The sequence below is a fragment of the Nannospalax galili genome, unplaced genomic scaffold (genome assembly GCF_000622305.1).
Source record: "Nannospalax galili isolate Female #2095 unplaced genomic scaffold, S.galili_v1.0 scaffold1053, whole genome shotgun sequence".
Lineage (NCBI taxonomy): Eukaryota > Metazoa > Chordata > Mammalia > Rodentia > Spalacidae > Nannospalax > Nannospalax galili.
Window position 1 is genome coordinate 2,266,729 of NW_008333523.1, and position 25,141 is coordinate 2,291,869.

Consider the following 25,141-nt stretch of genomic DNA (forward strand, 5'->3'; position numbering starts at 1 on the left):
TAAGCAGCTTTGATTTGGAAATTTGACCTCTGTTTTTTTAAGACCCTGATCACAAATTCTAAATTCTTTGAGGTTCAGTATGTTTATCAGTAATCTTTTTTTTTCTTTTTTTGGTCCTTTTGAAGCAGGGTTTCCCTGTCGCCCCAGCTGGCCTGGAACTCACTATGTAGACTAGGCTGGTTTTGAATTCAGAGATCTGCCTGCCTCGCCTCCCGACTGCTGGGACTACAGGCATATGCCACCATGCCTGGCTAAAGATGATAATCTTAACTTCACAAGATGGACTGTTGTGAGAACATAGATGTGAACCCCCCTCTTTACTCATTTTGCATTTTATATGAGATTACAGTAGTTTACTCAAAGGAGGGGTTCCATGGTTAAGAACTTTGAATATCATGAAGTAGCCCAACATTCATATTATAAATGGAGATAAGGAGGCCTAGAGCAGCTGTTCCTTTTTCAGGTAGGATTTGTAGCAACTACCAACATTGGCCTCTGTTTCACTCCTACAAACCACACATGGAGAAGCTACACAAGTTTCTAAAATTTGTGTTCAAGTAAGAAAATGTGATCATCCCATAGCATGAACTATTATATTATTAAGGGTCACCTTTAACATACTGAAAAATACATTTGACGCTAAGATATATATACTTGATTAAATGGCTTAGCAACCAAGTCTTTCAGAAACAGTATGTTAACCAAAATGCACATTTAGGAAGATACCTCCAGTGGGTGCTTAATAAATGGGTTGAATGGAATGCTCTAAATAAACTTTTGGGGGGAGAGATCAGGGTCTCTTAGGTAGCCCAGGCTGAGCTCAGACTCACAATTCTTTTGCCTCAGCCACCTGACTGCTGGCATTTCAGGTATGTACACCACACCTGGCTCTAACTGAACTTTTAGCTAATTAATATCCTGTCAAATAGTTATTACATTGACTTTTATTCTCTTCCATCTAAATTTTAGTGGCAGAAATAATCTATTGGTCTAGTATAGATTATCTTCTTTGAGTCTATTTACATTATTTTCATCTTATTTCAAGCCCCTATGATATTTCAACCAATCTAAATACTGTCAAATGTGAACTACTGTTATTTTATTTCATTAACTTTTGGCTTTTTGTGGTGCTGGATAAAACTCAGAATCTCATGTCTCCTAAATGGGTGCTCTATCACCAAGTCACACCGCGCCCCAGTGAACACTATTATTTGAGGTTCTTCTAAGAAATAAAGAAATTGTGTCAATTAAAATGACAAGATATGCTCTGGTGTGGTAACACGTTCCTGTAATTCTAGTTGCTCAGGAAGCTGAAGCAGGAGGATCACTTAAGTCTATGAATCTGAGGCCAGCCTGAGAAATATAATAAGACCATGATCTCAAAAAATGTTTTGTAAAATACATCATTGGGGTGCTGGAGAGATGGATTAATAGTTAAGAGCACTGGCTGTTCTTCTGGAAGACCTGGGTTTGAATCCCAGCACCTGCATGGTGGCTAATAACGGTCCTAACTCCAGTTCCAGGGGATCTGATGTCCTCTTCTGTCCTCCAAGGGCACTGTGCGACACAGGTGCACTTACACACATACAGGCATAACACTCATACACATAAAAATAAATAAATATGTAATTAAAATACATCATTGTTTGTAAGACACATTCTGATTTTAAACCTATTGAAAGAGTACTTTGGGAATCATGAAGTATGGTTCCACATTTGCCACTACATAAGACCTGTTTACTGCTGTCTTATGATACACACATATCAAAAATACTTCTTGATTTCTGGGCCTGTGAATGGCACCACAATAACATGCTATTTGCCATCAACACTGTGGATCTGTTTCCTTTCTATGGGATCAGCACATGAAGGAGAATTTGAAAGCCTGCTGTGTATGAATGCAGAACACAGATCTGCCATGTTGCATGAACATGGGCACTGAATATTTCCTGTGTCATGGGTTATTCATTACTCCAAAACAGGGAATATAAGGTGGTTTCAAATGCCCTCACCACACTTCTTAACTTCATTTGGTGTAGTACACAAATCATGCAATCTGTGTCACAAAATAATAACATATTTTGCTCCCCTTGGGCAGGCATCATTTTCACTCATCAAAATGAAATTTCAGCTTTTCAAATCTGCATATCCAGTTACTCATAAGGCAGCATTTTATCTTCAGTGGGAAAATAGATTTTACTTAAAAAACCTGTTGAGTGCATGTTTTGAGTGATGTTCCTGTTTGAAGACATTTTTAACATGTATTAAACATTTCACCTTTGCATATCAGTCGAAATATGGGTAAAATTCAAATTTACATATTAACTTCTCAAGTTCAAATTACTGTGTCAACATATACTTATATATTTTAGCATTTGAAATAATTCATGTTTCCTAGAAGGAATTTTATATTTACCACTGATGGAGATTAATGTGTCATTTTAATAAAGGATGGGAATTGAGTTGTGCTTTTTAAAAGGATAATGATTTTATAGCACCTTGCTTTTTCCTTATGGTCCCACACATGAGTATGCTTGAGAGAAGAGAGGTCAACTCAGAGACCTGAGGTGATGATGGACCTATGACAGGATGTTTTGGAAAGAAGGAGGCAACTTAGGAGTTATGAACTCTCACTCCCAATAATTTGTAAGTCTGAAGGAAATTGAAGAAAAGCTAAAGTCTGGGATGGCTTCTGTGGATGCTCTTTCCTCCTTCCCTATGATTATGTGTTCCTTCCTCATCCCTGAAAGGGGAAAATAATAGGCACCATAGGGGGACAACAGTCAGAACAAATTGTCTTCAAATTCTTTCACCCAATAAAGAATCGTAAAATCACTGCGTAGACCTAAGAATGAATACCAGAAAAGTGTAACAAATGGCAGTGAAATTTTCCTTTGCATATTTGTGCGCTGTCATTACAGCAATTTTCCCTAGATAAAAAGCTTTGAAGATGCACTTTCCAGAAGCATTTACCTCACAGTGATGGCTGTGTTAGAATGTCATTGTAATTTTTTACTTTTCTTGAGCTAAACTTATCTGTTTTCTCTTTTAGGCAAATATCAATATTCCAATGGGAGCCTTTCGGCCAGGAGCTGGGCAACCTCCCAGAAGGAAAGAGTGTATTACTGAAACAGAGGAGGTGAGGAAAATAGCTAGCAGAACTCAGTAAAGCCTGTTTCTTCCAGAGCCCTCAAAAAGGGAGAGCAGAGGCAAGGCAGGGTGGTTCTCCAGGACAACATAGGGTACATAGCTTTGTATCAAAGAATCGTCATATTGTGTATAAGGTTCTAAAGTGGTCCTGTTCACATAGCCAGGAAACTCTGCCCCTTCCTTCCTTTCAGCCAACATTAAACACCTGACAAAGTTGTCTGAACATACCAAGCTTTATTTCTAGTTGTTGACTGATTTTGTGCATGGTGGGGAGGACATAACATCTCAGATGCTTTTGTGCTGGTGGTAGTGACCGGTTTGGTAAGTTTTCATTTAGGAATTGTGATCAAACTGAGCAGGATGTGTATTATACTGCTTTTGGTGGGTGATTAACCTAAATTAGAGCTTACTAAGTAAGCACATTAAATTACTTTTGGATTCAAACAAACACATAAACAAGCATCTTGATCGTCCTTTGAAAAGAAGCATTTGCAAAGGAGTCAACCAACTCTCCATTTCTGTATTTTTCACTTTTTGCCCCCGCCCCATTCAAGTATCTTGTTAAAATAGTGGCTAAAACAACAAATGCAATCAATAGGAATGAGTTCCCGCCTCAGGTCTTTACACATTTACTTACATGTGACTTTTCTGCTGAAATCTGAAAAGCATAATTTTGAGCAGGGGAAAATCAAGATTTCAGGGCATTTAATTAACACAAGACAAGGAAGATAAAATTAGGCCACAGGGCATGTAAAAGTATATTTTCTTTTCTTTCTTTCTTTCTTTCTTTCTTTCTTTCTTTCTTTCTTTCTTTCTTTCTTTCTTTCTTTCTTTCTTTCTTTTAATAGATGGAAGAGTTTATTTGGCTTACAATTCCAAAGGGATAAGAGTCCATCATGGTGTGGGGAGGCGTGGTAGGAGGTAGCAGGAGCAGAACGCTGAGCACTCACATCTTCAAGCAGGCACAGGGAACACAGTAAAACTGGAAATGGGCAAGGGTAAAGCCTACCCCCAGTGATGTGTTTCCTCCTAAACTTCCCTAAACAGCCACTAACTGGAGATGACGAAGAGTTCAAATACTTAGAACCTATGGGGGACATTCTCATTCAAACCACCACAATAGTATTTATTTTTTTAAAAAAAATTTATTCATTATTTTTATTTATGTCTATGAGTGTATTGCCTGCATGTATGTGAGTGCACCCATGTTGTATTAATAATGCACTCTCATTTTGGGTTTGTGTGGTCCTGGGGATTGAATCCAGAGCTTCATGCATGCCAGGCAAACGCTCTACCACATGAACTACATTCTCTTTCTATTCTTCATTCCATAAAATGTAACATTCTTTTATAGATATGAGCAATAAAAATTATTTCTTTTTTTAAAAATAATTTATTGAGAATTTCATACATGCATATAAGGTATTTTGATCAAATCCATGCCCACTCCCTCCCCTCCAACTCCTCCCATATCTCCCCATCACTTTTTTTTCTGATAACTTCATGTACTCTTTCTTCTTCTTTGATTGATTTATTTTTATGGGGCTTTTGGCTACTCTAACATTCCCCCCCATAAAGAGGTAACCCTAAAATCTTTTAAGGATTAGATAAAAGCTCCCAAATATTTTTGACATTTTTGGCATTTGGAATGGAGTATGTTGCTAAGAGGCCCAAGGACATTAAAAAGTTAATGGTTCTTAATTTTTTTAAGTATTTGCTCCAGATTTGTATCGTTACTTCAAAGTTTCCCAATAAGACTCTGTCCTGCATATAACCTCTTCATGTTTGAATTTTTCTAACCATAATCTTGGGTCCTTGGTTCCAGCCTCCTATCAAGAGGTAATTTTTTGAGAAAGAGATGGAGTATTTGAGTAATATCACAAAATTTTGAAATTTCAGTCAGTAATTCAATATTAATTAATAAAAAGTTTAAACATACAATTTGAAAATACCTGACTCTACTCAGCCTTTTTGTTTACATTATCAAATTCTGGTACTTCTAATTTTGCCTTCTGGTCAGCTCATGATTATGAGCCCTCCACCTGGAACTTTGGTCGAGTATGTGAGTCTGTCTGTATTAGCCAAGCAGGATCGCTTCCATCCCTCAAAGGGTCACTGTGAGGAAGGAATAAATAGTATAATGGATATGGCATAGTAGAGTAGGTGTTTGATAAGGAGTTCTTTGTTAATTGATTTAATCATCTAATTTTCATGAAAGACTCCAGGCCTCTTGCTCTGTTGGTTCTAAGAAAGAGGCATGGGAAATTAGAAGGGACAGCAGTGGAATTCTTCCTCCATTTCCATTTATTTGTCATTTTTTTTTCTTCTTGGGCTTCTTCTTAAGCTGTATCTTTCACTACAGCACCATTTAGTCATGAAGTAGCTTGACCTTCTTTTCTCATGAAATTGACTGATGTAACAACTGTGCTGGTGGCTCACATTCTTACCTTCCTTCTGTGGAACAGACAGCCCTGGGTTCTTCTCTGTACAACAGGTACTTTCTTACACATGAGTGTCTCCACTTAAGAGGCTGGGGAAGCACTTTGCTTTCATCCCTTTCTTGTCTTCAATCTGACGGTTTTGGTACCTTTAAGAAATAACCAAGAACAGGCACCACTTGATTTGTGACCACATACTTTATAACCACTTATATGTGCGAAGTTGAAGAGAATGAGATCCCAGGGATGGTGAATTGTGCCACCCCTTCCTATTGGGGTTCACTGGTCATGGGAAAGAGGTAAGACTGTTCTCTTACATAATGAAAGCAGGTATGAACTTTCAGGACTTGTGGGGTCTGAGGGAGGACGTGGCTTCATGACTCAAGCTCTGAGTTGGGTCTCACAATGAATTTCTCAGAGAAACACTGCATGGGGAGTAGTTGGACAGCTTGTTTTGGCTAGAAGTTGGGTTAAATAGGATTTTGTGGGTTGACTTGAGGCCCCAGCTACCTTCTGTGGCATAGTTTGAATGAGAAAATGGAGTGTGAATTCAAAATAACTTTCACATCCATGTTTATTTCTCTGTGTTTGCAAACTCCAAATTGCTTGCATTATAGATTTGGGACTCATTGCCAAGGTTCACATTAAGAGAATTCTAGTATAAGTGGGCATTGTAACGCACCATCACTGCCCAGAAGAGGGCACCTCTGTTCTGACCAGTTGGCTTCCCAGGTAAACTCAGAAGTATTTTGATCTTGATATTCTCTTAGAGGTGAAGAAATGGATGTTCCCCAGCAGAAAAGCAGGCCTAGTTTTTGATTGTCTGACAAGGTCTTATGACATTGGCTGTCTCTTGTCTACCTGTGGCCCCTGACCAATCCTTTTCTGTGTCTACAGACCTAGAGCACATCCTCTGTGTGCTTTGGCCTCTTAGACACTGGCGTGTACCCAGCACAAGGATTTTCTAGCCAAATCCTTATGCAGGCCTGGCCTTTTGCATAAGAGAAGCAATTGCTTGCTTGAAGTGATCTAAACAGTACTGACAAGCCCCCTTTAAGCTTCCCAAATCTCTCTTTTGACTAAAATAACATTATTAAGCCACAAAACAGTGCATTGGGATTATCTGTTCAATATTTCCTTTTCATCTTGTCCCTTTACAAGATGCAAATACATATTTAATTCTGGTCCAGTCCTTTCTTAGTTGTGTGGTTTGGGGCAATTTGTTTTTTTGGCTTTCTTATCCCTTAGTCTCATTGGCAGGCAGGGATAAGAGCAATCGATGCCAGATGTGTAGAGTTGGTGTGAGGATTAAATCAGTTAGTACATGTACCTCAGAACAGCTAGCAGCAGAAGTGTTTGCTGATATTGTTATGTCTTCACTGTTTGAACATGACTAAGTAGGTCAGACCCCATTGCCTCACATATGAGAGTCTGGGGGAAAACTTAGTAGGGTACCTGGTAGTAAAGAAGGGCATGAAAATGAGGTAGCTGGGAAATGCTTCCCCCCACTGGCAAGTTTTGTGAAGCCTCTGTGATTCCCTACACAGGCATTTCCTCTCACTACAGCTGTTCCTGAAATGGGGAATGCTGCTGTGGTTGGTAAGACTTCTCTCACAGTCTCTTAATCTAAACTAAAGAATATCTTCCATTTCCCTGCTTGCTTCAAAGGTCTATGTATGAAAAAAGGCTATCCTTAATTAGTCAAATGGATCCCTGTTTATTCATGCCTTAATTAACTGTCATTCTTATAATAACAAATTCTTAGAAGCAATGGAATCTGACTTCCGTTAATGTTTTCAAAAGATGGGAGAAAATTCAGTTTAAAATGTACCACCCTTAACTAATACTCCCTTCTTGAATCAATATCGCGTCAACATAGTAATTATAGTCAATTACAATTTCCATTAAATGCCACCTTACCAAATCAAATGCAAAGTCTTATCTTGATTAGAATATACAATCCATTGTGGGCTTCATAGCCTGGTAGGGAGATGTTCAGTATTAAATATTATCATTATTAGCCTGTATCTATTCACATTATAAATCTTTGCACATAGACTCATAAGTACAGATACTGGCTTTATGTGTTTAATGTTCCAGGAGAGCACATTTTGATGTTACAACAGTAGTGAACATGACTTTCCTGGGAACTTAGCAGAAGGAACTGGAAACATTTTCTCCTTCATGCTTCTTTGTTAAGATCTACCCACCTCACAATGGTGGGAGCACTTATGTGGGGAAACATTTTTCATTTCATTGCTGCACGTATTGAAAACAAAGCAACACTTTATAGCCTTGTTAAAAATACCTTCCTGGAAGCCCAGCAAAGAACATCTTGGAATACCTAGTCCTTCAAGTGGGTGTTTTACAGGTTTAATTACTGCTTCTGTATCTACCCTACAAATGATGAATGTCTGTGCATGAGGAGAAGAAACCAATTCTATGGCTTTGTATATTGACCTGAAGAAACAATACATTCCAGATAGTTACAGCAAGTGCATCTACATTGTTACTTTATCATTTAGTTGGATGACGTGCTACCTATTTAATCAGCATTGTACCAAATTCATATTAAATGAATATTAAAAAAATCCCATTGTCCCTTAGGAAAAGAATAACAGCTCAATATTTTACATCTACTCATCCTCTCCAGTAAACAATTTAAAGACATTTCTGAAAAGGACAAATTACCAAGAAATTTGTCAGAGTTTTGGAAAGCTTGAAAACTTTCTTCCTTTAGGTTTTAACCAATTTTGAATGTCTCGAGGAATAAAGACATTTCTAAAAAAGGACAAATTACCAAGAAATTTGTCAGACTTTTGGGAAGCTTGAAAATTTTCTACCTTTAGGTTCTAAACAATTTTGAATGAGACATAGGTGTTAGACTTGGACTAACAGGGCACTAACTTTAACACCCTTCTTCATGGGAAGCAAATGTGCAGTTTCTTGTACCCCTGAAATATATTAGTTCACTCAGTTGTTGTTGGTCAACAGATGGAGCTATGACAGTTTGGCATTGGGCACTGTGTTAGTTTGAATCCTCCAAGAAATAGACTCAAAGATGACATTTGATGTGCAAAATATTTAATGGGGAAAACATTTGTAGGGAAAGATGAGAAAGAGGTGCAGGAGAGCAACCAGACCAAGATGCAGGGGAAGAAGAGGGAGGTTGATGGAAGAAACAAAGACTTCCCTGTGGTTCTGGGGCCAATTGTTCCTGGGAGGAGCCCCAGTCTCCCAGGAATGGACCCACCCTGAGAATCCTGTGGCATTTAGTCATTGGTTACCAGCAGGTGTGGGAAGCATGACCTCATTGTGGTAATGGATGGATTTTAGGGCTAAGGATCTGGGGTGGTTATTCAGTTACCTTCTCTGTAATAATCTGATCCAAAGGCACTATCTTCTGGCTGCCAAGGTAATCAAGTGCCTTCTAACACCTTAGTCCCAGGGCTGGGGAGATCTTACCACATCTGGAAAATTGAAGGAATGCATTAGCATGCAATTTTCTTCTGCAGTAACTAGATGGAGCCAAACACAGCAAATGATCTTACTGTTTTATAGTCCTTTTCTATTTGTGTTTGGTGCATGCACATAAGGTGTGGGTTGATTAGGGAATGAATTAGTTAAAAAACAATCATCAAGTATACATGCAAACTTCTGTCATCAGGCACTGCAGGAACCAACACACAAAAAAGAAAAGCTGTTGATCCTGCCCTAAAACTGAGCCACTATTTAGTAGTAGAAAATTTAAAACACTTCCCAAGGCAGCAGATAAGGGTTGGGTCTCCTCTCTCATTCCCTCCCAGATTTAGAGTCCATATTCAAAAACATTTTCCTTATGTCCTTTTCAGTTTGTTTATATTTCCCAAAGGCATCATACAAAAAAAAGCCTGACAGCCACTGCTTGGAATAAAATTTTGTGAACTCCTGGACTAATTGTTAGAGCTATCTGTGCACTGAAGATTTACAGATTTTTTCTAACTGGTACCTTAGAATGGTATGATACCAAGTTAAATTTGGTCTTATAAGATAATTTTCTTGGAAACAAAAGTCCTTCTAACTGTTGGAAATGTTTATTAGTTACTAGACGTGGAACTTCTGTAAGTCTTGTGGAGATGACTTTATTTTTCTTCTCACAATTATATTTTGCATTCCTGTACAAACTTCAGGAAACTTTATTGAAATTCTGAGGCTGTCTGAACAACAGAAGAAAAACACACTGTGCTGGAATCATATTCTAGCATTGTTCTTCTTATTGTGGTCAGATGAATGTCTTCCCCTTTCTTTTCAGGGGGCACCTCCATCCCCTGAGGAAGAGAAGAAGCCAATTCCAGGAGCGAAGAAACTCCCAGGACCTGCAGTCAACCTGTCTGAGATCCAGAATATTAAAAGTGAACTGAAATATGTCCCCAAAGCTGAACAGTAGTTGGAAGAAAAAGAAAAGGTGAGTTAAAAACCAGTTTCTTTGTTTGAAACAGACCACTATCAAATATATTGAGGAAGCCTTCCACAGGAGGCGTCTGAACCAGGGATGTTCAATTTAGAACATTATTTTGGGTATGGTTTTCTGGAAAAGCCAAGCCTTTAGGTTCATCTTATTCCATAGCTTCTCAGAGAATTATTGAGACTGTTTACCTGCTGCCCCCTCTGATCACTCTTCTAGTTGGAGAGGGGTGATGTTAGGAGAGGAAAGATATTTGGGAAAAGACGGGGTTCAAGGAGCCCTTCCTCGTTGCATGCTTCAGGTTTCCTACCAGCTACCAAAGAGCAATGAAATGCTTCTTTAGCAACAGGATCTCAGAAAGTAACCTGCATATGTGTAAGGTGGGCCAAGAGGCTCTCATAAAGAGGTGCTCTGTAAATGGGGCAAGGATAGGTTCAAACTGTACATGATATCTGAACGAGTCACTTCAAGGACTTATTTTTATTTTAACTGTTCAATAACAAACTCCCGATAAGGGCTTAGCCTCTATCTGAAGATCTGGCTCCTAGTCAACCAGAATAGAACTTCTGTCAATAGACTGGGTATTGATTATCCAAATCATGGCTCTTTCTTCTAGGGTACGCTGGGATCAAAGCTACCACTAACAAACATTACTAAACCCCACCATGCACAACACATTCTGTCACTTATGCATAAGACTAGAGGAGAATACATGTGAGAACATAAACAAGCTTTTATCTGGTTGATTACTCTTTCATTCCTTTGTCCCCTCATCTACTTACTCAACAGTATTTATGAACACTGGAGGCAGTTATCTCTTGACATGTGTCAGATACTGTGTGAAGAGCATTATATTCATTTTTTTTTTTGAAACAGGGTCTTACTGTATAGCTGAGGCTGAGCTGGAACTCTCTGTAGCCCATGCCAGCCTCAAATTCATTGCAGTTCTCCTACCTCACCCTCTCCAGTGCTGGGATTTGAGGTATGAGCCAACATGATTGACTCCAATGTTTCTTATAGGTTTCATGATATCTAATTATTGTCTTTATTCATTTTAAACTAAAAAAACAAAACCATCGTTTATACTTTATGTGTATGAGTGCATCTATGTATGCAATACCCATGTAGGCCAGAAGAGGGCGAGAGATTCCCTGGAACTGGAGTTATGGACAATTGTTAGCTACCATGGCATGTGTGGGTCCTGGGTCCTCTGTAAGAGCAGCTGGTGCTCTTAACCACTGAGCCATCTCTCCAGCCCCTATTGCTTTTTTTCTTGAAACAAGTCTTAGGGAGAGTGATTCCGCTACACATCCTAAAAGGAGGGTCTTCCAACTTATTGCTGTCACCTACTTGTTGCAATTCTTCCAGTCCCACCACACCATTCAGATGGGTTACACAAACCCTCTTGGCACTGGTGTTAAATCTTCTGACCTTGTAGAGGGCAGTGGCCAACAGTTAGGTAGATGGGGTCTTGCTCACTCTTCCTCTAGACAGAATAAACAACAGAATGTTCTGTGAAACAATCCAGGGAGTTGTTATCATATTATTTATGCCATGCTTATGTGGACCTTCTAAGGTATTTGCAAATTAGTTTAGTTGAAAAGAATTCCTTCTACTCCAGAGGAAAGGAAGAGCTGGCTTGTCTCTCTCCCTCCCTCGCTTCCTTCCTTTTTGGAGACAGAGCCTCACTGTGCTGCAGAGGCTGGCTTCAAACTCACTATGGTCCTGCCTTATCCTCTCAAGTGCTGGGATTGCAAGAATGAATGTGCCATCATGCTCAGCTTGGAATCTGTTTAAGTAAAATGATAAGACTTAGTGTTTTTAGCACAATCGCGTAAGAAAAAAAAGTAGTGAAAGTGAAGTAAAATGTATTATATGCTCATAAATTGAAGCCCAGGGACCCCTATGGGGACAAAGTGACATGAGTGGGAACCGATTTGACAAATGACTACATGCGCTTATTACTTATGACCAAGTGGAACAAACTAGTAGCCAAGTGTCATTCTCAGTCCTGCTTTTGTTGCCAAACTGAGATGAACTCGTTTTATAGGTTTTGGATCAAGCTGCAGAATTTCATTGTGGGAAAGATCAGAGAAGGGAAATGATTTTTTTGTAATATTTATCATTATCATCCAACCAAAATTAGCTAAACACGTGAATTTATGTGTATGTCTTTGTGCATGTGTATGCACTTGCATGTGAAAACCAGAGGTCAATGTTTGGTGTCTTCCTTAATTGCTTTCCACCTTATGTTTTGAGATATGTTTTGAACCCAAAGTTCACCAATTTGACAAGACTGGCTGGCTAGCAAGTCCAAGGATCCTCTTGTCTCTACTATTTACCCTCAGTGCCAGGGTTATAGATGCACACTTCAATACCCAGCTTTTACATGAGTACTGAGGATCTGAATTCAGGTCTTCATGCTTGCACAGAAAGAACTTTACCCAGTGACCTGTCTTTCCAGACCTTAGACATGCTCGTGTGTGTGTGTGTGTGTGTGTGTGTGTGTGTGTACCAGAGGTTGGGGTTGGATATCTTCCTCTATCACTCTCCATTTGTGTGGTGGTTTTTTTTTTAATTTATTTATTATTGTGTCTGTATGTGTGTATGATGTGTGTGCGTATGCACATGTATGCCGTGTGTGTAGATCACAGGCCAATTTTGTGGAGGTGGTTTTCTCCCTTGGGATCTATCAATCTCCTAGCCCAGTGTTGGGATAATAGGTACATACTACTTGTGTGGCTTTTACATGGGTATCTGGGGATCTGAACTCAAGTTCTTATGCTTTTTTCAGAAAGGACTTTACCCACTAAGTCATCTCCCCAACCCCGGTACATGAATTTAATGCAAACTTTATAGGACTTAAAAAATGAAAACCGTGTTGACTGAAGTTTAACCCTCATTCCAATTTCAGAAAAATTTTGTTCTCGAAGATTCAAAGGAATGCTGTCTCAAAATGAGCTTACTGAGGGTATCCCAGTGTTGCTTGGTGGTGGAGTTGATTCAGTAGCCTTAGTTGTTAGGTTACCATGAACAGGAATCAAAACCAAAATGATAAACTATTGAAAAGATACCAGAATATTGCAAATATATTCTCATTACTTCATTTTCTCAGAGAGGAGTTTAATGAGTAATTTCTCTTGAATGTCTAATGTAAAACCATTCAGAAAGGCCTATTTATCCTTATTCTTAAGATAATGTGAAAATCAAGTTGTAATGGCTATTGATCTGAATTCCAAATGAATATAGTCATTGGTGTAAGTCAAGGAGTGATTTTATTTCTTGAGAAAAGGTAGTAGTAAGCTGATTGGATTTGACTCATTTGTTCTGCAAATCTGAGAATTTTTATTTAAATAAATAATTTATTGAGAATTTCATATATGCATATAAGGTGTTCTGATCAAATCTATGCCCACTCCCTCCCCTCCAACTCCTTCCATATCTCCCCATCACCTTTTTTCTGATAACTTCATGTACTCTTTCTTCTTCTTTGATTTATTTATTTTTATGGGGCTTTTGGCTACTTGAACATTCCCCCCTCAGAAGAGGTAACCCTAAAATCTTTTAAGGATTAGATATAAGCTCCCAAATACTTTCAACATTTTTTTGCCTTTGGAACAGAGTATGTTGCTAAGAGGCCTAAACAAATTTGAGATTTTAAGAATTCTATGGTATGGTCTGTGGACAAAGAGGAGCGTACTTCTTAATGCTGATCTCATAAGCAACAAATAGTCTGCATCAGGCATCACTTAGCTCCTTAGTAGCTGTATCAATTTCTTCCCTCTTGGCCCACCACATTTTGTCATTCACTCTTAACCCGAATTGTCCAATTATTTGTCAAACAGGTCGTTGGTTTGAAAGTTATGTAAGTCCATCATGCCTAGCCTGTCATAGATTGAAAACCATGCATTCCAGGCTCAAAGTCCACCTTATAACTATTACAACACTTTAGATATATAACACAGAACAGTAGCTCCTTTCATTTGAGATCAATGCCTCCTTTAAAATATATTTCAGATAATTTCCACATCCTGTGCCACAACTAGAATTGCTCATGGAAATTCACCATTAATGTCTTTATGGTACAAGAACCAGAAAGCCCATTGACTAGTCTTTTGTGATTTTTGAAAAAGGTTGTAGGTGGCCTAGACCTAATATAAAACTCAACCAGGTAATACAGAGATAGCACATAACGTGTCCAAACCAAAAAACATGGGAACATCTCCAAGTGGGGCCCCAAGTCAGACCAGAGCATAGGCAAGACAAGTAGGGAGTTTAGCCATATAACTTGGGATTCTTCTGTCTGAGACTGAAGGTGGCCAGATGGTAACTTAAGAAATTCCAAGAGCTAGATTCAGAGGGAAGACTAGCAAAAAAGTGTGAAGGCCATGTTCTTTCCAACCTCCTCAGGCCTGCTTGTTTCCACATTGTCAGAAATCTCACAGACCTACCAAGGGTCTAGAGAACTTGGAGAATCTCTTGGAGCTGGTGTCCAAATAAACTCTGTGTTCAATTCTCTCCCTCTCAACTCTCTCATCAGACAACAGGTACTTAGTAAAGAACCCTTAAAAGTAGCTTCTTGAACTTGGGCACTTTATTTCTATGCTAAGATGGATAGATAGAAACCTTAGCCCTTGCTCTCAGAACACCTAAGTCTTGGTAGAAAGAAAAAGTACTTCAAAAGGCAGAAAAGTCATGAGTTATACAGGGGTTTCAGGTTTGAATACCTGATAGATATTTCTGACCTGTTAAGTAGACAATAGAGATGCTCAATGTTATTACTTAGGAAAAGGGGGTGTTTAGGATCAAGGGCAATTTCAAGGTGGTAGGAGAGGATAGCCTCTGGAAATAGGTGACCAGCAGGGCATTATTAATAAGCCAGCTTCTTAGGATCAAACAGTTCCTTCAAAGTAATATTGCTTAAATCTTTAGGGCAGAGCAAAATATGGCCCCACAACTTGTCACAATGTCTCTTCTCTTGTCTCAACAACAAGATAAGAAATGATTAACAAAGGTAAAACTGAAGAATAATTCTACAATTAGGCAAGATAACAACACTCGAAAGCCCTGGGACCAATGAAGCCCTAGAAGAAATTCTTGTTCTGCAGTTGCAGGAATCCTACTCCTTGCTGGTGAACATGATAGCCAGGCCACATGTTTTGTGGCAGACAGACTTCATTCAATATATGTACATACTAAATTAGGGTCTCTGAGAAATGAAGAACAATTTTGTGGCTTGTCGTTTTTGAACTGATGCACAATAACTGTACACATTTATGGAGCATAGTGTGGAAATTCACCCTGGTGTAATCAAGGTAGATTAGCACTTCTCTCTCTATAAATGTTGGTCCTTTTTGTGCTAGGAAGCTTCTAATTCCTAGTTCTTTATAACATACATATTATTTATGAAGTATAGTTACTCATCTCTGCTGTAGAATACCAGAATCGATTACTCCTGTGTAACTGAGCTTTGGCACCTCTTATCCAACTTCCCTCCAACCCATTTTCCTTCTTCCCTTCCTAATCTCCAGTGACCACTGTTCTAATATCTCCTCCTATGAAGCCAACGTTTTCAACTTCCGCTTGTGGGAGACAACAATTGCCTTTATGTGCCTCACCTATTTTAACATAAAGTCCTCCAGTTCCATGCATGTTGCCACAAATGACATAAAATTTCACCTTTTATGGCCAAATAATATTCCATTGTGCATATATGTTATATTCTCTTTATACATTCATCCACTAGTAGTTATATCATTAATTAAAAATACAAACTTTAGTGATTCTTGGTAGGTTTTGGTCATGTATAAAAGTGACACCTGGGGGCTGAAGAGATGGCTCAGTGGTTAAGAACACTGGTTGTTCTTGCAGAAGACCCGGGTTCGAATCCCAGCACCCACATGGTAGCTAATACCTGTCTGTAATTCCAGTTCCAGGGGATCTGATGGCCTTTTCTGTCCTCCACAGGCATTGCACAACACAGGTGCACTTACCTACACGCAGGCAATACACGCATACACATAAAATAAAAATAATAAAATATTTTTAAAAAAGTGACAACCTATGAAATTAATTCAATTTGCTGTCAACAACTGAGGAAAACATTTCCATGTTTGTGTTAACAAATCTTCTGAAGTCAACCAGTGGATTTTAGACAATACTTTGAGAAACATTGCTATAGAGTTATAAATAGCACAAGTTGAAATTATCTTCAACTCCCTTTATCTATACATCTCTATACATCTCTATAATCGCAACTTAGTCTCTGTCTTATGTTCCATATTGATTAATTAGGCAGCTTAAATGATAGATTTTGTAGATTTGAAAAGATGTGTATAATTCCCTGTTGTCAGTTTGGTCTGCTATGAAAAATGTCCATAGATTGGGTGACTAAACAACAGAGATGTGTTTATCACAATTCTGAAGGCTGGAAGTCTGAGATCAGAGTGCGAGCATGGCTGTGTTCTAGTGAGACCTCTTCTAGCTTGTAGACGGTCATTTCTCTGTATCCTCTGTAAAGAGAACGCTGCAGCATCTCTTCCTCTTGGAAGGACACTAATTCTCATGACGGGGGCCTCATCTTCATGAGCTTATCGAAATCTAATTAGCTCTCAGAGGCCCCACCTCTTAATATCATCACATTGGGGGTTAGAGTTTTAATTAATTAAGAATTTATGTGTATGAGTGTTTTGCTTGCATGCATGTAAGGGCACCTGTGTCATGCAGTGCCTATGCAGGCCAGAAGATGACATTGAATTTCCCAGAACTGGAGTTACTAATGGTTGTTAGCTGCCATGTGGGTGCTGGGAACCAAAGATGGTCTTCTGGAAGAGCAGACAGTGCTCTTAACTGCTGAGCCATCTCTCCAGTCCCCAGGGTTAGAGCTTTTATATATGAGTTTTGGGGAGTCACAAGCATTCATCTTATAACAACCCCATTTCTTGACTACTCTGTACCATCCTTCTAGCATTTTCTCTTTATGTTGTCATATAACTTACCAAATTGTAGCGCATTGGTTTCTTCTTTACAGCTTCTTGATACCGTGATATAGCTCCTTAAAGATTTACAAGGCACCTGATACATAATAGGCTCACAAGATGTATCTACACGGTGTTTTTGGCACTTTCACCACAGTGAGTCCAGTGCACCCTAGAAGTGAAGGTCTCCCAAATGGTTGTATTCTTAGGGAGATTACTACTTAAAAGCAAGACTAGATCCCATCACAAGGGCTGAAGGTACCATTGTTGACCATAACTGGTAACAAGTTTAGAAATTTGATGTTAACTCATTGATTATAATTTTATATTCCTATGGGGAACTGCATACTTGTGAAATTTGATTCATATTATCAAAAAGGGAGGGAAATGTAGGAAACCAGAAGAAAAGTTAATTTCAACAACTCTTTGGCTTTATTTTTTAAAGAACATTTATGTCCAGATAAGACATATTGGCAAGCAGTCATCCAGAGAGATGTCATCGCTGATAGAGGAGAACATAAGGTGCTCATTACTCTTAAATGTTAAACATTATACATCACTGTCATTCTTGCTTATTCAAGTGCTAATTTTGAGAGTGTTGACAAGAGGGCAAATTGATGTACCTAGATACTTGATAAGAAAAACACTTAGCACTTAACAACAAGATTCCCAAAATTCATGAAGCTAAAACTGACAGAATTGAAGTTGAGAAATCTACAGTCCAATAATAATTAATGAGGATCTCAATTTCCTGCTTTCAGTAATAGGTGGGCATGGTGGCGCATGCCTGTAATCACAGCACTTAAGAAGCTGAATAAGGGAGTAGCCATGAGTTCAAGTCTAGCTTGGGCTACACAGTGAGTCTCAGGCCAGCTCTGGCTATAGAGTGAGGCCATGCCCCAGAAAAGTACCACTTTCAGCAGTAGTTAGAAGATTGATAGGGAAGAGAAGATCTAAACAATATTGTAAAACAACTAGACCTTATAGGCACATATGGAACATCTAGCACTAAAGAGTATATATCCTTGTTAAGTGTACAAGGAGCATTGTCTAGGATTTATTGGGATATAAAACATGTCTTAATAAATATACAAGGATTGAAGTTATGCATAATGGATCAAAGTTTTCAAAATTGTAAATCAATGACAAGAAAGTTCAGAAATATGCAAACTTTGGAACACCAATAACACATTCCAAAATAATGAGTCAACAAAATGTCACAAGAGAAATTAAAAACCACTTTTAGATTAATAAGAAAATTCTACAGCTTACTCAAACATCTGGGATGCAATGTAATCAGTGCTTAGGAAAAAAGAATACTTCTATGTGGAAATTTATAGTTAAAAAGAGGATCTCATATCAATAATGGCATCAGTAATATTAATTCAGAATTTGGGAAATGGGCCTCTTATCATGTTGCTGTAAACTTAATGTTAAATTGATTTGTGAATGGAAATATCCTTGTCAAATGATAAGGAATAAAAAGTTTCAAATCTATTTATGTAAACACTAAAACAATGCCTGACATGGTGGTTTATACCTGTAATATCAACAACTTGTGGTGCTGAGGCAGGAGGACTGTTGTAAGTTTTAGGTCAGTTTGGGCTAGAGTATGACTCTGCTTTAAAACATAGAACAATTAACCACCTAATCGGCTAACCAACCAAATGAAAAATCACCAAGGGCCCACTGACATAAGTAACAGAATCTGGGAAATAAAAAATAATTGCTTAAAATAATCAGCCATGTTAGTATAATACTTTGATCTCCCCCTTTCAGTCTCTGCATTTACATATGGAGTATAGTACAACCAAGGTGTCAACAATATGGAGATTTGGATTTATAAAGGCTCGGTCTCATTTCCTTCTACCTTTGCAACTTTGACCTGTATGCCTCTATTTTGTGAAGTTTGTAGAAAGCAGAAATCAATATACCCTGTATAGGGTAGCTTTGAAGGATTAGCGAGATGTTTCTATCAAAGTGTAAGCACAATGTTTGGGATAGCCAATGAGATCTGGTCTCTTAGACTTCTCTTCTGGCATACCATCATTCATAGAGCTTGTACAGTTTTGCATCTTGCTTTTTCCACTATACATTTTATCATAAGAATGGTTGTTTTCATGTTGCTTTGCAGCCTTCAGAACTAACATGATTTATTTTTCACAGGCTCACTTATCATGATTGTATAACCTTTTTCTTCTGCCAGAGGACAGAAGACTGATTTATCAATTTATTTCAAACTAAACTTAAAAAAGAAAACAAAACCGAAAGGCTTCTCCTAATATCTTCTCTGTTGTTTGCTGGAAATTTTTTGTCCTCAATTTTGGTGTGTTCCCTGCTTTGATCCAATTGTGAAGGCTCTATTCACTTTCACAGAAGGAAAGGGCTGGAGACAGATTTTTCACTCTCTGGTGAAGCCCCTACCTTTCTTTTGATTTATAATTTTTTTTTTTCTGCTCTTCATTTGGTTAGGAGAAAGGCAAGTTCTGCAGTAGTTCTAAACTGCATCAAGGTTACATTCATTTGTTTTCTTGCCTGACAAAGCTCTTGTTCTGGGACCTGTTTACAGTCTTTGTGGGTGTAAAGGACTCTTCAGGGTGATTGTGAGGGGACTTTGAGTTGCTTGTCGCCACTACTTTAAGGACCAGTCCACAGCAAACACAGAGATATTACCTGTATCATTTGTATTAAAACACATCCCTGGAGGGTCTGGGGTGGAACTTCTCAGGAGGGACCTGGATTGATGAGAAAACTTTTAGGGAGTAGATTTGAGGCCAAGGACAACATCTGTTCTAGGCAGCTTGGTGGAAGACAAGGGTGGCTGAGGACCCAGTTCTGCAGATACGTATACACTGTCGTGTAATTCTTTTCAGGGGACTTTTGGCAATGACTGGATATATTGTGATGTGGGAATGGGGAAAAGCTAAGGATGCTGAGAAACATCCCATCATGTCTTTCAGGAAAACTTCCTACAACAAACAATGATGTAGTCTCAAATGTCAGTAGTGTTAAGAATGAGAAAAACCAATTTGCCTGCATGCGAGGTTAATGTCAGGTTTGGCAAACTTTCCTTACCAAGCTGTCTATTCAGCATGTTTCACAGAAATTAAGGTATCAATAAAAAGTATAGGAATTAATTACCTAATATGTATTGTCTTCACCATGATTAGAGATTTAGGAATAATGTACTCAGATACAAGTCTTTTAAAATTAGAAACATAATATATATGCAATATACCTGGGTTGTTAAGCCTCCAACCAATTACTTTTTTAGGATACATTTTCATCTCAAATATATCAGAAGGGACTAGGTTATCTCAGCAGTTTTCCAAACTCTTTAAATATTAATGTTAAGCATTAGTAATCAATAGCACCAACATCAGCATCATCATTTCATCAGTACCATGAGCAGTACCATATGTTTGTGATATGCCTGATGGAACATCCTGTGTTTCATATACAGTCTTCATTTACCTTTTTTGCTGACTGCCATTTGTTCACGTATTGCAATATTGGGGGTCCTCAGGGATTGGGGGTGAGGTGACGGCATCAGTTGGACGACATGTAGACCCCGGAGACCAGGTTCTGTAATGTAGATCTAAAGTTTATTAGGAAGTGCAGCAGGCTTTATAGGGAATAGGTACCAATCACCGGGCTCCATGAGTGCCACCATAGCCAATCACTTTAAAGGTGAGGCCAACAGTCACTGAGACTGTACCACAAGGGACTGGGCAGGTTTTGTACAGCGAGAACAAAGAAATGGGGAATTCACTGGGTGGGGCAACATGGGGCGAGGGTCAGGCCACCTTGGAGTGCGTTTACAAGGATTGAGCTGATGATCCTGTGGGTTCATCCTGCCTTTACCAAGGCCGCCAAATAAATCCCCAAGCCAGGACTCTCCTCATTTCCCCCTTCCTTTTGTACTTGAGCCTGGCAGACCTCAAGTAGTAGGGTCTGAGTATGGTTTACTCTAGAAACCAGGTAATGGAGGCACTTAAACACTATTAAAACAATACAGAAAGCAGCAAACAGGATAGCCCGTGTAATTAAGTTAGTGGGGGAGAAAAAGGCTTGAACTCTGTTGTGTATTTGTTCCCATAGGTCTTTTGCAACTATGGGGGGTGTGTGGGCAGTCATCAATGGTCAGCTTCTCCATCTTCTCGGTCCGCGGGTCGGCCTGCTTCCAGGGCGGGTTGGACATTTGCAGGCCGGTATCAACACTGGGGTCCGGGAATTTTCTGGGAAGACACAAGCAAATCCTCGACCCTGGGTTAGTAGCAGGTGTGGTCCCTTCCAGTGGCCAGTAAGAAGGTCCTTCCAATGGACCAGGGGGAGAGGTGTTGGGGCTGAAAAGGAGCCCCAGTGTTTAAAGGCAGGGGAGAAGCCCTGGTTATCAAATTTAAGAAATTTAGGGCAAACAGGGCTCCTGTTAAAGTTTCATGTGGGGTTTTTATTTGTAGGGTTTTTACTCCCCCTTCCTTTTGAAGTTGAGCTTTGAGGGTATGGTGGGACCTCTCGATAATGCCCTGGCCCTGGGGGTTGTATGGAATGCTGGTAATATGTTTGATATGCCAAGAGGAGCAGAAGTCAGCAAAGGTGGCACTGGCATAGCATGGCCTGTTATCGGTCTTTATTTGCCATGGAACTCCCATAACCAGCATGGCCTGTTTAAGGGCTAAGATGGCGTGCTTAGCCTTTTCTCCAGACAGGGCTGCAGCACACTGAAGACCAGAGCATGTATCTATGATGTGGTGGACATAATTAAGCCATCCAAAGGAAGGGACATGGGTGATGTCCATTTGCCAAAGAGAGTTAGGAATGAAGCCCCTTGGGAGAGTGCCATTGGGCTGGAGTGGGCCAAGGGGGAGCAAAGGTGCACATGACTTACAGATGTGCACTAAATGTTTACAGGTGGCTTTAGGGAGGTCAGGGAAAAGGCGATGGAGCGCCCCTGCAGATGTATGAAACTTTGTGTGCAGCTCACGTGCCTGTTCAAGGAGTGGGGGGCTATAAATCAACATAACGGAATGACCAGCCAAGGCGTTGCCCTCGGCCAGGGCCCCTGGTAAGCCCGTATGGGAGTGGAGGTGTTGGACATACCATGGATGTTGTCTGTTCTCTAAAAGTTTTTGGAGGGAGAATAGGGTCTGGTCCAGCGGGGTCAAGGAGGAACGATATATGGCAAAAGGCAATGCGGCAACAGCCTGTACAGGATAAGCACTATCGGAGAACAGATTAAAGGGTTTTCTGGAACCATCTTAAAGGCAGTTAAGGTGGATAGGAGCTCCCCCACCTGGACAGATCCAATGAAAGTAAAGGTTTTAACAAGGGGCGCAGGTTTGGAAGGGTCTTGGACCATTACACCATACCTAGACCTACTGGCATCAGTAAATACGGAAGGAGCATGGGGTAGAGCCTTCTTTTGTGGGAAGGCATGAACAGGGAAAATAAGGGGTAGCTGATGGAGGTTTTGGAGAATCTTGAGTGGAGGTTAGTGCTTATCATACCTTCCCATATAGGTTTGTAAAAGGGTTTGGTATGTGGGATCCTCAGCAAACAAAGTATCCAGTAAGGCCTTAGTTAAGGGTAGAATAAGGGAGTCTGGCTTTTTTCCATAAGTCTGCACTGAGGTATGGACCAATTTTAGGGCAAGGTGGCACCAGGCTTCATGTTCAGGGGTGATCTTATGTACCACGCTCCAGGCCACATGTACCCACATGAGTATGCCCTGTTCCTGATAGAGCACTCCCACAGGAGTGTTTTGGGAGGGAGTGACTATAGCAAATAATTCTTTGGTGGGATTAATCCTGCATAGGGTAGCTTGTTGGAGTTGGGCATTGAACAGGGTGATGACATGTCTTGCCTCTGGAGTGAGGTCCTGAAAACTGGTAGGTGAAGGGTCACCATTATGGAGAGTGAATAATGGTCACAGCTGGGCAGAAGTGAGAAAAAGAAAGTTACGTACCCAGTTAATATTTCCACAAAACGTTTGGAGCTCAGAAAGGGTTAAACGATCAGAGACGGAGAGGGTAGGGGCCATAGGCTTAATGTCCGAGGCAGGGATAGATCTTAGGAAGGTGAAGGGCCATAGCTGCTGAACTTTATCAGGTGCCACTGTCAGGCTCAGGGCTGCTAGGTTATGGAGTAATTGTCCGAAAAGGGTCTGAAGAAGTCCAGGATCAGGATGGGCCAAGAGGATGTCATCCATGTAATGGATGACCATCACACTGTCCTGCAGGGGGCGACAGGCATGGGCCACAAAGTGCTGACACATTGTGGGGCTATTTTTCATACCCTGTGGCAAAACTTTCCAGTGATAGCTCTGGATGGGCATGGCATGGTTAATAACTGGAACCGAAAAGGCGAAAAACTCCTGATCCTCTGGGTATAATGGCATAGAGTAAAAGCAGTCTTTTATAATGAGGATCATGACTGCGAAGTTATGGGGCACTGTGGAGAGGTGTGGCATGCTGGGTTGCAAAGCCCCCAAGTCCTTCATTTGAGCATTAATTGCTCAGAGGTCTTGTAACTGCCTCCATTTGCCTTGGGTCTTCTTTTGTATAATGAAGACTGGGGTATTATGGGGGCTGTGAGAGGGCTCAATATGACCAACGTCTAGCTGCTCTTGGACTAATTTATAAAATTGTTTTAATTTGTCTTTAGGAAGAGGGCACTGTTCCACCCATATGGGCTTATCTGTAAGCCATGTTAATTTGATTGGGCTGGGTTATGGTATTGTGGGTGGTGGAACAGTGGCCATTAGAATTAGGGTGTGCCTGACTGGCGAGGTTTAACTTTTCATGGACAACCAAATAGAAGGCAGAATTATCAGTGGTTATAGCCACATCTATGCTGGACATAATATCCCTGCCCCAGAGGTTGTTAGACAGCCCAGGCACTAGGAGTGGTGTAATGGATCCCTTATTTCCGTCGGGGTCCTCCCAAACAACTGGTCTTTTTACTTGTTTGGAGGCCTGTAAACCGCCTACCCCCTGGATGGATGGTCCTTCATGTGTTTTCCATTCTGGCGATGCCTCTTCCTCTCTCAGGACTGTAACATCGGCCCCCATGTCGAGGAGGCTCTTAAAAGGCCTCCCATCCAGTTTGATCCGCTTCTGAGATTTATGTAAATCCATGGGAACAGTCCATTGTAATAGGGGCATGGGGCATTTTAGTTCCTCTCTTGGGCACGGGGCTGAGAGGTGCCTTGATTGATGTTTAAAGGCCTCCCGTTTAGCAGTCTGCCCTCACTGTCTAAGGAGGATCTACAGTCCCTGGCCCAGTGAAAGCTTTTATGGCATTTAGGGCACTTGGAGTGAGGTGTCTTAGCAGGTTATCTCTTAGTTTTATTGGGGCATTCTCAGGACCAATGTCCCCTGCCTCCACATGACCAGCAGGAGCCATGTTCACTGCCGCACTGATCTCTGGCAACGTCTGGTCCTCCTATGTGGCAGGCAGCCATAGCCTCTGCAAGAGAGGCGGCTTGGGCCCTGGGTGTCCCTACATCTCAACAAGCAAGAATCCAGTCAGATATTTCCTGATGCCTGCCGGGGCCTAATGCCATTCGGCATTCGGTGGAGCAGCCTTCATACACCAAGTCCTTGAGCAGGGCTGCTGTGGCCCCTTGATGGCTAATTTTTTCTATTAACACTCTGCTGACGTCTGTCGACAAAGTCTGAAAAAGGCTCACCTGGTTTTTGTACAAGCTTGGTGAGTTTAGTATCATTGCATACAGGCATGCTCCGGAAGGCTCAAGGCTTGTAGAGCACAGAGGCACTTGCTCGAAAAAACTGGCAGGTCCCTGGGCCTGTGCCAGGGGGGCTCTCAAAGCGACCTCTTCCCACGAGGGTATCAAAATTTAAACCCACAATGTTGGCTTGCCTATTGCGTTCCACCTCCTGCTTACACTCGTCCTCGTAAGTGTCTTTCCATAAGAGGAAGTCCCCTCCCAGTAGGCAGGCACAAGCGATCTGTTGCCAGTCATAAGGGGTGTTTACTGCAGGACTGATTGTATCCAGGAGCTGATTAAACCAGGGGGACTGAACGTCGTCTTCAAGGGCTGCCTTATGTAGTTTTTGAAGTGTCATGGGGGTGGGGGGTCCAGGCATTTGGGTTTTGTTGACCCTGAGCTA

General features: G+C 40.4%; 1 protein-coding gene across 2 annotated transcripts in view; it reads left to right on the forward strand.

Annotated features, from left to right (window-relative positions):
- Window positions 1–25,141, forward strand: part of Smpx (small muscle protein X-linked) — a 63,519-nt gene that overhangs the window by 12,950 nt on the left and 25,428 nt on the right. For both annotated transcript variants that reach the window (XM_008828335.3, XM_029561217.1), the window contains exons 3-4: window positions 3,053–3,139; window positions 9,880–10,032. In XM_008828335.3, the coding sequence (XP_008826557.1) occupies window positions 3,053–3,139; window positions 9,880–10,014 (222 nt within the window). In that variant the 3' untranslated portion in view covers window positions 10,015–10,032. The remainder of the gene's footprint in view (window positions 1–3,052; window positions 3,140–9,879; window positions 10,033–25,141) is intronic.